The sequence below is a fragment of the Falco rusticolus genome, chromosome 4, assembly GCF_015220075.1.
Source record: "Falco rusticolus isolate bFalRus1 chromosome 4, bFalRus1.pri, whole genome shotgun sequence".
Lineage (NCBI taxonomy): Eukaryota > Metazoa > Chordata > Aves > Falconiformes > Falconidae > Falco > Falco rusticolus.
This window is the reverse complement of record NC_051190.1, coordinates 87,126,643-87,143,648: the sequence shown is the minus strand read 5'-3', so window position 1 is coordinate 87,143,648 and position 17,006 is coordinate 87,126,643. Positions and strand designations below refer to the sequence as shown.

Genomic DNA, 17,006 nt, shown 5'->3' with positions numbered 1-17,006 from the left:
TGTCACTGCTCCTGTTTAGGGCAGGGTAAACTGGGTCGAGGGAGAACAAAGGAGGCATAAAACATTCCCCCCCCCCCCCCCCCCCAATTCAACTACTTCAATTTCACTAAGCAGAATTCAGGTACAGCTGAGGATTTTAGCATTTTCCTTGGAAAGTTTGCCCCTGGGGCGTTAAAAATGGTCTAAATAATAAAATTAACTTGTCTCTTGATATAATTATGCCCTCTTTTTTGGATCAGCAATTTTATTAATAGATAATACTGATAAAGATTTATCTTTATGAGATATTTTAAGAATTTTAAATATCATATGTCAATTTTCAGCTCTTTGGCTCCTTACAGTGCTGATTAGAATGGTCTCTCTTTTTTCTTTCTTTCCCTATTTCCAAAATGATGATGAGATAAAACAGGAAAAGCACACAGAGCTGAAGACACACAATTTAAAGAAATCTGGCATGGGATTTTGAAAAATCTTTACAGGTCAGTATCAATTTTATAACTGATGGTAGCAGTTCAAACCTTCTTTGTATTTCTCCCCTCAATAAACAATCCAAATATACTTCAAATGCTCCTCCCATGTAAGGCAACTTGTGTCAAGCAGCTCAATTTGGAATTTTTTCCAGAATTTAGTGAACTTACACATTTTACTGAATGATACACATTTCTTGAAACCTACTACCTGACACAATCCCATTTCAGGTGCCAAGCTGAGTGATGGGAAGCACATACTTACATTTCAACTCCAGTTTGATGAAGTCAGTGTTCCCCAGATTCTCAAGAAACACCCCGTCTGAGGCTGATGTTTTGAAGTAGAAAGAGATGTCTGCGCTGGTTTCCCCTTGGAAGGTGGAGAAGTGAAGGTAGGATGATGAAGTAACAAAAGAAGCCGCATTCCAGTAATTTCCTGCATGGGATAGACAGGAAAGACACGTTTCAGTGCTCCCTTGAAGCTGTCTGAAAAGTTGAAGCTTTTAATGTCAATATATGTTATACTGCTGTCTATGCTGAAAAAAACCCCAAACCAAACACCTTGATTCTACAGCCTTGTTATTCTGGATATGATATGTCAGGTTGCAGAAGGTAGAGCAAGTTAATGGTACATTTAGTATCAAGTTCCTAATTTATCATATTAACTCATACACAAATGTGTTTGTACTACACATTTAGTATACTAACACTGAATTCATGGGAGATCAAGCAGGTGGGCAAAACATTCATCTGGTCATTGCCTCACCTTAGGCACGTGTTTTACTTTCATACATTTGCCTCACATGTAACTTTTCAGTCTTCAGATTTACTCTGCACAATTACACCCATTTCTTCTGAAAATGTAGCCATGTCTGCTAGGAATCTACTCATTCATATCACAGGAAAAATCCAACAAATGAAGCTGAGCAATATGGACACAATTATGATATGCCCCTAACAGTCCACTAATACATTTCTACTGGAGAAATATCATAATTAATAATATCCAAGAATGGTAATGGTACTTTAGTTAGCATGCTAGTCAATATCTGTGCAAAGTAGAATTACATTGCAAAGTAAAAAAAATTCCTAAGGTGTAGATGATATGGTAAGCCAATGAACAACTGAAACAGCTGATTCTAGTTTCATCAAGGTGTTTGCTTATCCATATTAAAAAAATTATTAAAATATCACTCATTAAATCACCACAGCTGAGTCCTTACTATTCCAGCTAATAGACACAATAAGAAACTACTTTCCATTCCAGTCAAAACTCCCGAAGATCGGTTTTCCATTATTTGATTACTGAACTAGGTGATAACACTATTATTTCTCTGGTTAGCGTTGGATGAATATGAATGAGCATGCTAAAGCCCCAGAATCTCAACACTGCTTATATATAGCACCACTGGCCCACACCCAAGTCTGGAGTATTATAATTTGTGTAATTTATTAATCTCTATTCAAATTGAAATTGAACATCTGAAATAACAGAAGAAGGCTTTAGGTTTAAATATGTGCATATGATTGCCTTCCATGTTTCTATTCCATCCCTTCCATTTAATTCTGCCTCTCAAGAATGCAGAATGAGAGGCTCTGGAAAAAGAAGCAGCTTTCCATTTACTTTAATGTATCCCAGGAGGAAAGCTGTAACGGATTTCGTGTGTGCGTGTGTGTGTGTACATGTACGTGTGAGCAGTGAGAAGGGGATGACATGGGCATTCATAGCACAGATACACAGCTTTGTGAACTAACCAGTTAGGCTAGGTCAGCTGGTTTTAACATGTATTACTATTTACCCTATTTAGACAAACTGGCAATTTTCAGATTGAATATTATTAATATTATTCTAAAGAAATGTCAATAAACGTCATCTCGTGAACAAGCTTGGGCAAGAGAAGTCTGCTAATTCATTGCAAAGTCTTTCTCCGAAAACATACCTAGTAAGAAAACAACACAGATAAAAAAGGTCTAGAATTTTATTTTCATTCATGGTATCAGGTCTCTCTCTGTCACTTTTCAGAGTGCTCCGTCAATATTAGGGTTGCTTGTGGTCTAGGCACAGGAGTGCTTTGTCAATAATCTGTTAGTACAGGATCCCGACGGAGTCCAGTATATACTTTCCCACTTGCAGATGCACCCGGACATTTACATCTCCTTCTCCTGGGAGCTACAGGTATGCTAGATGCTGGGAGACTCTAGGAACAGGTTTTATTCCACTTGCTGAATAAACTCATGTGAAACAAGCGGGATTCAGACAAAAAGTGAGGAATATATTACAGCAATGCTTGTTAAGGAGCTAATTTAGCCGCCCTGAATAACCTTGTCGAAAGGCTTGCATATCCTTACAAATGAAGTATTTTAGTCCCCTAGCTTTACATTCTCTGAATGTTACTGAAGTTACAAGCCTAAAACTCAAAGAACACATGACAAGCAAAAGAGTTGTGAGAGCTACGGGGAACCCACTATGAAATTCAATTTCAAATGGAATTTCAAATTCCTCCTGCATGAGAAAGGCTTCCCAGCCACCTCTGCCCCACGTGAGAGCAGAGTGAGCGTGCAGCTGTGTCACTGTCTGGCCAAGCTGCATGGCTGCCCCGGCTCCACTGCCAGGTGTCCTCCCCTGGCCAGGGGTGCTGTGTAGGGACCAGCCCTCCCGCCAGCATCTCCCACACCAACCGCTGCCCGCAAGCCATGCCTTCGCATGCGCACACACCTCCTGCGAGCATCACAGCTGCAGAACTGCCAGTTAGACACCTCTCTTAACTGATCACTGCCACTGTTGCACTGACAACAGCGGTGTTGAAAGCATCATGGGTTTGTTTTATTTTGTCACATCCTGGCACAATGACACCGTAGTCCCTTAACTGCAGCCTCCACTGCAATATAGTAAATTATCATTACTATTGCAATTAAGCAAATAAGAGTAGGAGTTGCTATACAAAGCAGCTATTTATTTGTAATATTTTATTTTGATCTTTTTTATGATCTTGCAAACTTGAAAGCATTGATTGTAATTTGACTTGGACTCAGTCTGCGATGCCAGGTTAAATCCTTAACCATGACAGAGCATAACCAAAATGCAGTTTGCCTTTACAGGGAATTAATTTTCAGTTGTATGTGACCTTTCATCTGTACAGTCAGAGGAGGATCATAGGATCATGGAATCATTTAACTTGGGAAAGACCTTTAAGATCATGAAGTCCAACCATTAACCCAGGACTGCCAAGCCCACCACTAAACTATGTCCCTAAGCACCACATCCATGCATTTTTTAAATACCTCCAGTGAAAGTGATTCCACCATGTCCCTGGGGAGCCTGTTCCAATGCTTGACCACCCTTTCAGTGAAGACATTTCACTTTCTTAGTTTTTAAGTAAAAATAGATTTCAGAGTTTTTAGGACTGCTATTGGTTGTGGGTTTATTCAACAGGGTGCAGCTATACAGCTGAGATTTCAAACCATCACCACCGTATGCTTACAAGCAGGACTGCCACTACCAAGCACAACTGCAGGGCCCGACAGGTGGATGCGTTCCTACTGAAATGCATGTCACCATTTTGTTGAAAAAAAAAATCAGTCGATTTTTGTTTAGTGCTACATCTAGTCTACTGAAGAGGCCCATCATTAAGGATTTACATTTCATTTGAAATGCTGTGATTTTGCTCTGCGGAAAGCCTTGGCTGCAGATGCTGCTGGTGAAAGGATAAATACAAACAGTGCAAATTGAGAGGGAAAACCTGCAGCATGAGAGAGACATTTTCAAAGACTTTTCATAACAAATTCCTATAAAGATAAAATCACCTTTTCGCACATTGGTATCCATTCATCTTAAAACACTTTCAGGGGAAAAAGACATTTTATTAAGAGCACAATGAAAATGTTTTGCTAAATATACTTAATGATTTTTATCATCAAATGGTATCTTTTGGTAAGAAAAGCGCTGCAGAAGGAAATCTGTAATAAAAATCCAGTTTACAAACATTATTATTGTTGCTTGCTGTGAACCTTTGTCAGTCACTATGCCTCAAAATTTCTTTGGCACATTGTCACACTCCTTCCCTCAAATGGTTTCAACATATTGATCTACAGGTATTTTTCTCCCACTTTAGGCTGAGCAAACAGTAAATGGAGGCAACGGGGACTGGGACTTAAACCCCAGGGTAGATGTTACAGCAGCAGGGACACCAAACTAATGCAAGGTGGGAAAGGGAGTTTAGTTAGAAAAAACACTAAATGCTTAGTTTGTAATTCGTCCCGTTAATAATTATCGTGTTATGATTATTACCTAGGAGTAGCTGGACTTTACAAAATGGTGTGCTTATGTGACATCATTGAGAAAGTCTTGCAAGAAATGTTCTACTTTGTAAGAATATCACTCAGGCTAGGAGGGACAGTATTTTTCAGGGTTGCGGTAGGCTTGGAAACATTAAGCTGGGGAAGGCAGAAGGGCTTCTATTTTGAAGATGGGAAGAAAGAGGTGCCTGGAGACACACCATCCTTTTCTTTGTCCTTTCTCCCTCCAGATGCCTAAAATACCACAAAAGCTAAGGAGGACTTTTACTGTAGAGTATGGTCTAAAATATAACATATTTTTATTTTTTTCTTTGTTACCTCATCTATAATCCTATAATCAAGACCACAGCTCTGTTGTTTTAAGGTTGCTTAGTGTTTAAACTTGATTTAAACCAATTAAACAGGTATTGAGCATGCTCTATAAATGAAAAAAAGTCATCTGACAAGCCTTTTCAGTTGTTTGCAATGCAAAATTAAGTGCAAAGATCCACAAAATATGGCTGTATTTCTCACAAAGTTGCATGTTTCTTGGTGATGCCATTAAGCCTTAGGACACGGAACACACGGAAGCAGGCAAGGGGAGACCTGATGACAGCCCCAGAGAAAAATCATGGATGTTTGCCTGGATCCAAGCAGGGGTCAGAGCAATAGTTATGCCAGAGGTGCTTCAATGGACCACATAACACTTCATGATTCTATTTTCAATTTGTGCCAAGGTTGCACACAGCTCTGGTTATCTGCTGTGGAAATTAAGCTCCAACTCATTAAGCTCCTGCAAAACAGCCTTACCTCTTTCTCATTAGTTTTGCTAACCCTGAGTTACTAAGTTACTGTGTTCTTTGTAATTTGTATGGTACAAAGCGTCTCTCCTACTGCTCCATAAAGACTCAGTCTCAGACAGAATGTTGTACTATAATTACAAAGGTATGATTTTTACAAGAAGCACAATAAGTCTTTAGCCAGAAGAAATCACCCAGGCTACAAAGATTAATGAGCAGGGACACTCTAAATCTCAGATAAGAAGCTGAGTAAAGACTTGAAGATTTTTCCCATGAAGTCCCACCTCAGGGCAGAGGAAAGATATGGTTGCCATAATACTGACAAGGACAAATTCACCTCGTCCTGAGTTATGCAACATGGACTGACATCTTTTAATGTGTAGTAGCTCTGTAACTCGACAGCACGGAGTCACTGGGCTTATAGCAATCCCTTTCAGCTTCTCCCTTGCAATATTTTTGTCCAGAACTCCCTTGCTAGCTCCCATCAATACCTTCTTTCTTAGCATGATTGAAATTCATGCTTTAACACCATCAATTTCACTTTTACATTTAAACCCCATTGAAATGGATAATGGCAATAGCAGAACTGTAAAAGACGTCAGTGCTTTTAGCCCTGCTAGGCGATAGCACTAGAGAACGAATGCTGCAATGTCAGGCAGTTCTCATGTATTACAATAGACCAAAAACCTCCAGGGCCCTCATCTGCAGCAAAACAGATTTTCTATCAAAACCATTATGTGAATAAAATGTAAGAATAGTCTTCTATTTCAGAGAAGATGGATGTGTGAATGGAAAACTGTTCTGTGCCACAAAGTAATGGATTGAGATTATCCATACAATTATGCTCAACAAATCAAAGTTTTTTTCCCTTTCTTCTTTTTCCATTCTGGGAGAATCTATCTGTGCACTCTCAGAGCAGTTTGAGTATCAGTACAGCAACAATCGCAGCTGATTCAAGTCTTCAGATCTGCGTCACAAGTGGAATTGGCCCTAATGAAATCCAAACTCGCTGTTGGACTTTAAACAACTTCACAGTTAATAAAACAAGGTGGGGAGAAGGAGGAAAGGTATTCCAATCAAAAAAGAATGTCATCAGTTATTCAGGAAAAAAAGTCAAAGCAAACCGGCAGTGTTTTTTGCACAGAGTGGTACCTTATTTTGAGAGGTGTAACCGCAGGTGGGAAGCAGGCCCTCTCCTGTCAGCGGTGCGGATCTGAGTGGAGCTGAGAGTGCAGCTTCAGCCTGAGCAGGACTGGCATGTGTTGGGGACAGAGGACAGCAAGGATGGGGAGCCTTCAGTATCCTGAGTCCTTTGCTGGGAGGACTACAGTGGCGGTGGCTTCTTCTCCCTCACTGAAGGATCTGCTTGGTGTCATTTTTGGTTGTGCTAATGTGCATTTACATCTTTGTTCTTCACTGGTCTGCAACTCTGAGCCATGTTTACTCTATGTTTTACTACACTGCATTTACTACATTTAGTTTACTGTACATAGGGTAAGTTTTGCATATATTCTTCCATTTCTTTGGTACCCCTGAAATCAGTTTTGCTCAGCTCCAGTCCTGAATGTATTTGATTGCTGCTGAATTGTTCATAGCCCTGGGGTCCCCTATATCAGTCAGTGCCCAGTCCTGTGTCATCCCATACCTGTACTTCTCTGCCCTGAGTCCCATGTTGCCACTTTTCAAGGCTGCTGCTATCGTACCAATTCTGTATTCCTCTGCATTGCACCATCACGTTAGTTATCTATATCTCATTCTGCACAAAGTAAATACTTTTTACTAGTGCCTATACAAAAATGTGGTTATACCATAAGAAGATAAGAAAAAGTAAAACAAACTAGGCATAGTCCCCCTGTCATTAGAAAAAAATGCTGGTTCAGCTAAACTAAATGAAACAAAACTTGAGGCAGGGGGCAAAAGACTGCAAGCCTGGCAAGCCTGTGGTCTTGCAGCCACAGTACAACATCCACAGACTGTAACTAGAGATGGCAATATTGTATGTCTTGGGCTACAATACAAATTATCAACATCATGGCAGAAAACCATTTCAAAAGAAGCATGTTAATTACTACTTAATTTAAAATTAAGATGCTAGTGTCCTGATTTACTTAATCCAAACATAAATCAAGAAAAATAAACTAAATGGAATTGTTACACAAGATACTGGCTTAATAGCAGATAAGTCCTTTGACACAGGAAAATCCCCAATTCAAGAGATGAAAAGAGCATTAACACTGCGTAACGGCAAACTGAATTACACCCTTTGAGGATAAATAAAAATACAGGTCAGATTTCAATTTTCAAGATAAAACTAGCTCTGCATCTTTCAACAAAGTAACAAATGGCTCGAAGTCCAGAACCAAACCTGCTGAGGATATTAACACATCTAAAGATGAGTTCAGAGTTAGCAAAACAGAAAAGTTAGCACTGCTGTGGTGACTGACATAGGAAAGAAAACAGATTTTACAGGATCAGTGCTGGGTTTTACAAAAAAACCATAATTTTTTAAAACAATTAACTCTAGTACGCTGTAGCATTGTAATGAAATGCATTTACAATAGAATAGAATAGAACAGAACAGACTAATACAGTTGGAAAGGAATATAAAATGATCTAGTCCAGCTGCCCGACCATTTCCCAGCGCTGACCAAACATTGAAGCATGGTTATTAAGGGCATTGTCCAAATGCCTCTGAAACAGTGACAGGTGTGGGGCATTGACCACCTGGCTGTCCAGATGGATGGAGAGGGACGTCCAGCAGCTGTGCCCTGTGCATGGCCACCAAGGGCAGGGACAGCCACCGGGCCTCCACCCCAAAGCCCTTCCTCTCAGGGGGGCTGGGCAGGGGATGGGGTGGCGCTTGGGGAGGGCGTGTCACCCCTGTGTCACCAATGTGTCACAGTGCCATCACCTGGCAACGCAGCAGTCACAGTGCCCCGGGGGAGTACAAAAGGGGCCTCGTCCTGTGTCCCCTGTCCAGAGCTGGCCTGGCACCGGCCTGAAGACACCCGAGAGGAAGGCCTGGAGGGGCCGGTGGGATTCCCCGGGGGCTGAGGGAGGAAGGCCGGGGGACACTGGATATGAAGTTGCTGGAGCTTCTCCACTTCAAGGGCAGCTGTGACAAGGCTATGTTCCAAGTTCATCTGATGGATGGAAATCTCGCTTGAGCCTTCAGGGAGCAGACACAAGCCCCTCAGGGGATGAGAAGAACCACCAGCACCTGGAGGTGCTCAAGGCTATTGGGCTTTTTCAGCTGGACAGCCATGGCACCACCAAGGGAACGCCTTCTTGAGGAGCGCTGCAGAGCTCACCGACTTCATCCCTGTGGAGCCAGGGGTGGTGGCCGTGAGTTATGGGATGCAGAGATATTGCCAGGGGTCCCAGAGCTTTGGAGCACCCACTGGTGCCCTGCCAGGCACGGGAAGGATTCTTGTCCCCCCAGGTCGATCAGGCCAGGGGTGTTTGGTCACTCTTGGAAGCCCCTGAGGTGGCTCCGGGCTGAGGGAGAAGAGGGCTGGGGCATCTCCCGGGAGGCGTGCCCGGCCCGTGGGACGAGGAGGCCGGTCCCGCTCACGTGCTCAGGGAACAGCCGATCGCCAGCGCTGCCTGGGGTCAGGAAGGAATTTTCCCCCGGGGCACATTGGCACTGGCCCCCGGGGGTTTTTTGCCTTCCTCTGCAGCACTGAGCGCGACCACTTGTCAGGGCTCCTGCGGTCCCTCGGGCCAGGTCACCGCCTGCTGCTGGTGCCCCACGAAGGTGGCCTCTCGTGCCCCGCAGCTGGGGGGAGGAAGGCTTTTTTTCCCCCGCGGTGGGCGAGCAAGTGTCCCTGCCCGGGGTTTTTTGCCTGCCTCTGCAGCACCGCGCAGGGCCCCTGGCCAGGGCTCCTTTGGGCCATTCTGGCCAGGTGCCTGCTGCTGGTGCCCCACGAAGGTGGCCTCGTGCCCCGCATGCGGGGGGAGGAAGCTTTCGAGGCTCCCAGGGGGCCCCCAGCGTGGCCCCCGCGGGTTGCTGCTTTTCCTCGGTAGCACTGAGCACAGCCCCTGGCCAGGGCTCCTCGGGGCCCTTTCGGCCAGGTTCTTGCCCGCTGCCCTCGCACCCCCGAGGCACCCCCGTGCCCTGGCGCTCTGGCTCTCTTGCCCATCGCAAGCCTTGGCAGGAGACAGCTCTGCAAAACCATCTCATTGTCATTTTTCAACCGGTGGTGAATGCCGGGAACAGAAGGCTCTCCTTGTCATAGTGTTTATGGTTGGCCACTTTGGAGACAAGACCACTAGGCCACGGACGTCTGCTCTGAGGGAGTACTGCTGTTCTCAGGATATTGAGGTTTAGCTGTTTTTTCTAAGGAAAACAGCTCAGGCATTTCTAAAAATGGGTACAAGTGGGATAAAAAATCCATGGGGAAATGAGCAGGTATTGCTCACCTCACAAGGCTTTGCAGCCATTCCATCGAGGAGCTCATGCTGCTTCAGATGGAGTGCTCGATCTCAGCCTCCCCAGGGTCAGAGATGTGGGGTTTTGCCATTCTGTGGAAACCCAGTGAAACTGGATGAACACAGAACCCCTTCACAAACCGCCCGCCACACCTGCTCTTTGCAAATTTGCCTGGATGGTCAAACGATCTTGAGGCAATGCAAAGCTCTACCTACCCCAGGAGGGATGTGCCTCCTGCCCACAAGGTGACAGAGGCAATGCCCAGGCTGGGACACGACTGCCCATTCAATCCCTTCTGCTGGGGCAGGGCTGGGAAGAAATGTCAGCAGAGATTTCCTCAGCCCATGCTGGTAGGGAAAGGAGGTAGGAAGAAAATGACGAGAGAAGAGAATATTGAAGCTGGAGGGGACGTACAACAATCATTGAGTCCAGCTGCTTGGTCGCTTCCCAGCGCTGACCAAAAGTTGAAGCATGGTTATTAAGGGCATTGTCCAAATGCCTCTGAAACGGTCGTGACAGGCATGGGGCATCGACCACCTCGCCAGGAAGCCTGTCCCAGGGATTGACCATTTGAAGTGTGATCAAGGAACAAAACAAGTTTTGTACGTTTTCCCAAGAGAATGACCTCCCCACAAGCAGGGCAGGAACAAATGTCCCTTGGTGCATCGGTAAGGAGTGGTGAGAGAATCCTGCGCCTGGGGGGCTGCGTCACCCCTGGTCACCCCCGTGTCACAGTGCCATCACCTGGCAACGCAGCAGTCACAGTGCCCCGGGGGAGTACAAAAGGGGCCTCGTCCTGTGTCCCCTGTCCAGAGCTGGCCTGGCACCGGCCTGAAGACACCCGAGAGGAAGGCCTGGAGGGGCCGGTGGGATTCCCCGGGGGCTGAGGGAGGAAGGCTGGGGGACACTGGATATGAAGTTGCTGGAGCTTCTCCACTTCAAGGGCAGCTGTGACAAGGCTATGTTCCAAGTTCATCTGATGGATGGAAATCTCGCTTGAGCCTTCAGGGAGCAGACACAAGCCCCTCAGGGGATGAGAAGAACCACCAGCACCTGGAGGTGCTCAAGGCTATCAGGCTTTTTCAGCTGGACAGCCATGGCACCACCAAGGGAATGCCTTCTTGAGGAGCGCTGCAGAGCTCACCGACTTCATCCCTGTGGAGCCAGGGGCGGTGGCCGTGAGTTATGGGATGCAGAGATATTGCCAGGGGTCCCAGAGCTTTGGAGCACCCACTGGTGCCCTGCCAGGCACGGGAAGGATTCTTGTCCCCCCAGGTCGATCAGGCCAGGGGTGTTTGGTCACTCTTGGAAGCCCCTGAGGTGGCTCCGGGCTGAGGGAGAAGAGGGCTGGGGCATCTCCCGGGAGGCGTGCCCGGCCCGTGGGACGAGGAGGCCGGTCCCGCTCACGTGCTCAGGGAACAGCCGATCGCCAGCGCTGCCTGGGGTCAGGAAGGAATTTTCCCCCGGGGCACATTGGCACTGGCCCCCGGGGGTTTTTTGCCTTCCTCTGCAGCACTGAGCGCGACCACTTGTCAGGGCTCCTGCGGTCCCTCGGGCCAGGTCACCGCCTGCTGCTGGTGCCCCACGAAGGTGGCCTCTCGTGCCCCGCAGCTGGGGGGAGGAAGGCTTTTTTTCCCCCGCGGTGGGCGAGCAAGTGTCCCTGCCCGGGGTTTTTTGCCTGCCTCTGCAGCACCGCGCAGGGCCCCTGGCCAGGGCTCCTTTGGGCCATTCTGGCCAGGTGCCTGCTGCTGGTGCCCCACGAAGGTGGCCTCGTGCCCCGCATGCGGGGGGAGGAAGCTTTCGAGGCTCCCAGGGGGCCCCCAGCGTGGCCCCCGTGGGTTGCTGCTTTTCCTCGGTAGCACTGAGCACAGCCCCTGGCCAGGGCTCCTCGGGGCCCTTTCGGCCAGGTTCTTGCCCGCTGCCCTCGCACCCCCGAGGCACCCCCGTGCCCTGGCGCTCTGGCTCTCTTGCCCATCGCAAGCCTTGGCAGGAGCCAGCTCTGCTCTGCCCTCGGCTCCCTTTCCCCTGGGCTTCTGCCTGGTGCCAAACAGCCTCCGCTTGGCCGGGCTCCAGGCTCGCTGCCCCATCAGGAGCTGCCACTTTCCGGCTCTCCCCATGTGCAAGGCAAGCGCAGGGCAGGCATGAGAGCGCTTTCCATGCATCCCTGGCCAAGAAGAACAGTGGTGGAGCATGTTTCCAAAGGAAAAAAGTGTGCTTGTCATCAGTACAGGCCATACTTTGGGAAATACCCCATGGCACCTCAGCTATTATTATTATTCTTTTGTGCATGGTCGGTCCTGGGGCTCATTCATGAAGCTCTCACTCTTCAGCAAGCAGGCACTGCTTGGCCTGTGTCCCTGCTGCTCCTCTCTGTGGCTCTGTGCCTTTCCCATGCCAGGCTGCAAGGGATGGGTTTTCCAGCTGAACTGAGGGATGCACCAGCCTGCTCCTGGCTACACACGTGCGTTGTCTTAATGCTTCTGAGCATCGGCTCTGTAACAGATTCAGAAGAATAAAAGAAAATCCTGTTTCCACTTGTAACCTTTGTTATTTGTGCCCTTGAAGGTGTTTTTGGAGCCAAGAAATCCCTGGCATTTCAGGCAAATTAGAGTCTCACGGTTGTTTTTCAACCTACAGTAAATGCCAGGAACAGAAGTGAACAGCCTGACACTCTTGCTCACTTGCCCATCGCAAGTCTTGGCAGGAGACGGGGGTGCCGGGGGTTCCCAGGGGAGGCCAGTCTTAGCCACCAAGGCCTATGAGAACCCCCAGGACCCTGGCACAAGTAGACCTGCACTGCTCGTGGGCTCTCCTTTTAATGATGTTTATGGTCGGCCACTTTGGAGACAAGAGCATTAAGCCGTGGATATCTGCTCTGAGGGAGTACTGCTGTTCTCAGGATATTGAGGTTTAGCTGTTTTTTCTAAGGAAAACAGCTCAGGCATTTCTAAAAATGGGTACAAGTGGGATAAAAAATCCATGGGGAAATGAGCAGGTATTGCTCACCTCACAAGGCTTTGCAGCCATTCCATCGAGGAGCTCATGCTGCTTCAGATGGAGTGCTCGATCTCAGCCTCCCCAGGGTCAGAGATGTGGGGTTTTGCCATTCTGTGGAAACCCAGTGAAACTGGATGAACACAGAACCCCTTCACAAACCGCCCGCCACACCTGCTCTTTGCAAATTTGCCTGGATGGTCAAACGATCTTGAGGCAATGCAAAGCTCTACCCCCCCCAGGAGGGATGTGCCTCCTGCCCACAAGGTGACAGAGGCAATGCCCAGGCTGGGACACGACTGCCCATTCAATCCCTTCTGCTGGGGCAGGGCTGGGAAGAAATGTCAGCAGAGATTTCCTCAGCCCGTGCTGGTAGGGAAAGGAGGTAGGAAGAAAATGACGAGAGAAGAGAATATTGAAGCTGGAGGGGACGTACAACAATCATTGAGTCCAGCTGCCTGGTCGCTTCCCAGCGCTGACCAAAAGTTGAAGCATGGTTATTAAGGGCATTGTCCAAATGCCTCTGAAACGGTCGTGACAGGCATGGGGCATCGACCACCTCGCCAGGAAGCCTGTCCTAGGGTCTGACCACCCTGTTGATAAAGAAATATTTCCTCATGTCAAATCAAACCCTCCCCTGACAGACGCAGCTTTGAGCCATTCCCGGGCATCCTGGCGCTGGGTGCCAGGGGGAACAGCTCAGCACCTCCCTCTCCATGTCCCCTCCTCAGGCAGTAGAGAGCAGTGAGGTCGCCCCTCAGCTGCTTTCCCTCCAAACTAGACGAACACAGAGTCCTCAGCTACTCCACAGAGGACATGGGACATGCCTTCTAGCCCTTCACCAGCTTTGGTGCCCTACTTTGGGCACATGCAAGGACCTTAACAGCCTTCCTAAATGAGGGAGGGGGGCCCTGCACACAATGCTCAAGGTGAGGCCGCCCCAGCACTAAATGCAGCGGGATGATCACCCATTTGGACGGGCCGGTGATGCTGTGCTTGGTGCACCCCCGGGTGGGGTTTGCCCCCGTGGCTGCCAGGGCACACTGCTGACTGCTGCTGAGCCTCCTGTCAGCCAGCACCCCCAGAGCCCTTCCTGCAGGGCTGCTCTCCCGCCACTCCTCTCCCAACCTGTACTTGTGGCCGGCTTTACTCCCTCCCAGGTGCAGGATCCGGCAACTGTTCATCATCAGTTTCATGCCACTGATGACTGCCTGATGCCCCAATCTATCAACAGCCATCTGCAAGGCCTCTTGTGCCTTGGGAGAGTCAGCAGCCACCTCCCATTCCAGTATCAGCAAATTTGCTAAATGTGCATTCAACTCCTGCATCCACATCACTGATACAAATATTGAAGAGAACTGGCCCTAGAACTGAGCCCTGAGGAACACCACTGGTGACTGGTCAGATGTAGCCAGATGCAGCCTTATTCACTACAACCCTTTGAGCTTTGCCTTTCAGGCTGTTCTTCACGCCACAAACCCATTCATCCCACACTGGACAACCTGTCCAAAAGGATGCTGTGAGAACAGTTCCAAAATGCTTACTAAAATCCAGAAAAGCTACATCCATCTCCTCTTCATCCACTATGTAGATGACCTTATCATAGAAGGATATCAAATTAGTTAAACAGGACCTTCCCTTTATGAATCTATGCTGACTGTGCCTGAGGGCTGCATTCTTCTTTAAATACCTTTTAGTAGTACCCAGAATAAACTTCTCCATAATTTTTCCAGGAACTGTGGTTAGACTAACAGGTCTGCAGTTTCCTGGGTCTTCCTTACACCCTTCTTGTAAATTGGAAGAAAGCTGGGTAGCTTCCCATCAGCAGGGACCTCCCCAGGCTCCCAAGGCCTTTGGTAGATGATGGAGAGGCGTCCTGCCATAACATCTGTTAGCTCCTTCAGTACTCTGGGATAAATCCCATCAGGGCCCATGGGCTAGTGAACATTCAGCTGATACACCTGGTCCCTTACAATTTTAGTGTCCACAAGGGAAAGTCACTTTTCCCACAGTCATGGTCCTTTGAATCATGGGACTGAGCAGCCCAAGGTCTATCAGTATTATTAAAGACTGAGGCACAAAAAGCATTGAACGCCTCCACTTTTTCTTCACCCCTATTAGTCAGATGACCAGCAGTCATCCGTCCAATGTTTTCTTTAGACCTCCTCTTGTTATTAATGTACTTTAAAACAGTCCTTCTTGTTATCTGAAACAACACTGGCCAGTTTTAACTTTAACTGAGCTTTAGCGTTTCAAGTCTTCTGTCTGCATAAACAAAGCATAGCTCTGTACTCTTCCTGCAAAGGCTGTCTTCACTTCTAGAGTTTATACAGTTTCTTTTTCCTCCTGACTTCCAAGTGAGCTTCCCTTTTCAGGTAATGCACTCTTCTGCCCCATTTGTTTGACTTAGGACACAAAGGGATTGCCTGCTCCTGTGCTTCTAAAAGGTGGTTCTTAAAGACTGATCAGCACTCATGGACTCCTAAGCCCTCAAAAGCAGATTCCCAGGGTAGACTGCTAAACAGCTCCCTGAATAGCTTCAAGTTTTCTCTCCTGAAGTCCAGGGAAGCAACTCTACTGTCCTTTTTTCTCATTACACTGAAAATTTTAAACTTCACCATTTTGTGATCACTGTGGCCAAGACAACCACCTACCATCATGTCCCCCACGAGTCTTTCTCTATTCACACATAGCAAGACTAGGAGGGCACCTTTCCTAGTTGGCTCACTGAGTACCCGTGACAAGAAGTTATCTCCTACAGATGTCAAACATTTCCAAGACCTGCTGGTCACAGCATATTTTGACTGATCTAACTAAATCTGGTTTCTTCTAAAGGATGGGAATGTTAAAAACCTTAAGAGATTGAGGGAATCTGGCAGAATTGGGCTGGATGTCTGCCTTTATTAGGATTTGCAGGAGGCTTGCAGGGGTCTAGAGCAGGGGTCCTCAAACTACGACCCGTGGGCTGGATACAGCCCCCCAGGGTCCTCAATCCGGCCCCCGGTATTTACAGACATCCCCCCCCCCGCCCTCTGGGGGCTGGGGGGGGAACCAAGCAGCTGCAGATGACTGCCTGCCACTTCATCCGCGCACCGGCCCCCTTTTTAAAAAGTTTGAGGACCCCTGGTCTAGAGTTTCAAAGCCAGGAAGAGATCAATATGTTCAGATGCAGGCAAACAAGAAAGTACATTTGAACTGAAAAACTGTGCTTATGGTTTTTAACCTCTTCGATTTCTATATTATGCCTCAAACTCAAGGCAGTCCCCTGAGACTTCACTTCTGGAAGTTCACTGCATGAATCCTTTCTGAAAGTGAGATCCTGAAAGAGGCTAACTGTCTCTGTGCATTTGGGTGGTTATCTTCCAGTGATGCCTTTGCCTCCTCTGGTTGTGGGAAGGTTGTTTGGTCTCCACTCATTGTCCTTTGCCACCTCTTCTTTTACAGCAAATACCAAAAGTCTGCATGCCTGTCACTGCTGTGACAACCATTGATCTCATCACAGAATCTGTCACCTTTTCACACAGGCCCGAGGTCTAAAGTCCCAAACTCCTTCATGCAGAACTAGATACTGAGGAGAAGGTAAGTGTCTTTCAGAAATTACAAATGCAGGCTACCCATAAATTGCCTGCTTAGAAATGAAAGAGTCCTTGCCCTATTATCTGGGATCAACTTGTGTCCTATGGTCAGTAATGAAGGACATAAACCAGCTCACATTAAGACTGCAATAAGACGGATAGCAGTTTATCTCCTTGCTGTTATAAATTACCTGTTTTCATAAAGAGTCTCAAGTGACATAACACTTACAAGACATAGATCAATGGATATAAACAGAGATCCTAAAGTTTTACTTTACTATGCCAGTCACTATATTTGCTGAGTGAGAGAAAAGTGCAATCACATTTATCAATGAAATGTTGGAGTCAATGAAACAGATTCAGTGATGCAGAAAAGTTTCCAGCACTTGCTGTGTTACCTGCAATCATCTTTGCAAGATCATTTTTTCAAAAGTCTTTCCTCCTGGTGACAATGCCTAATCAC

At 47.2% G+C, this 17,006-nt stretch overlaps 1 protein-coding gene across 2 annotated transcripts in view; it reads right to left on the bottom strand.

Annotated features, from left to right (window-relative positions):
- The window catches only part of CNTNAP2 (contactin associated protein 2), a 1,157,745-nt gene that overhangs the window by 131,122 nt on the left and 1,009,617 nt on the right, over positions 1–17,006 (bottom strand). For both annotated transcript variants that reach the window (XM_037385402.1, XM_037385403.1), the window contains one exon: positions 733–903. In XM_037385402.1, coding sequence (XP_037241299.1) covers positions 733–903 — 171 coding nt within the window. The remainder of the gene's footprint in view (positions 1–732; positions 904–17,006) is intronic.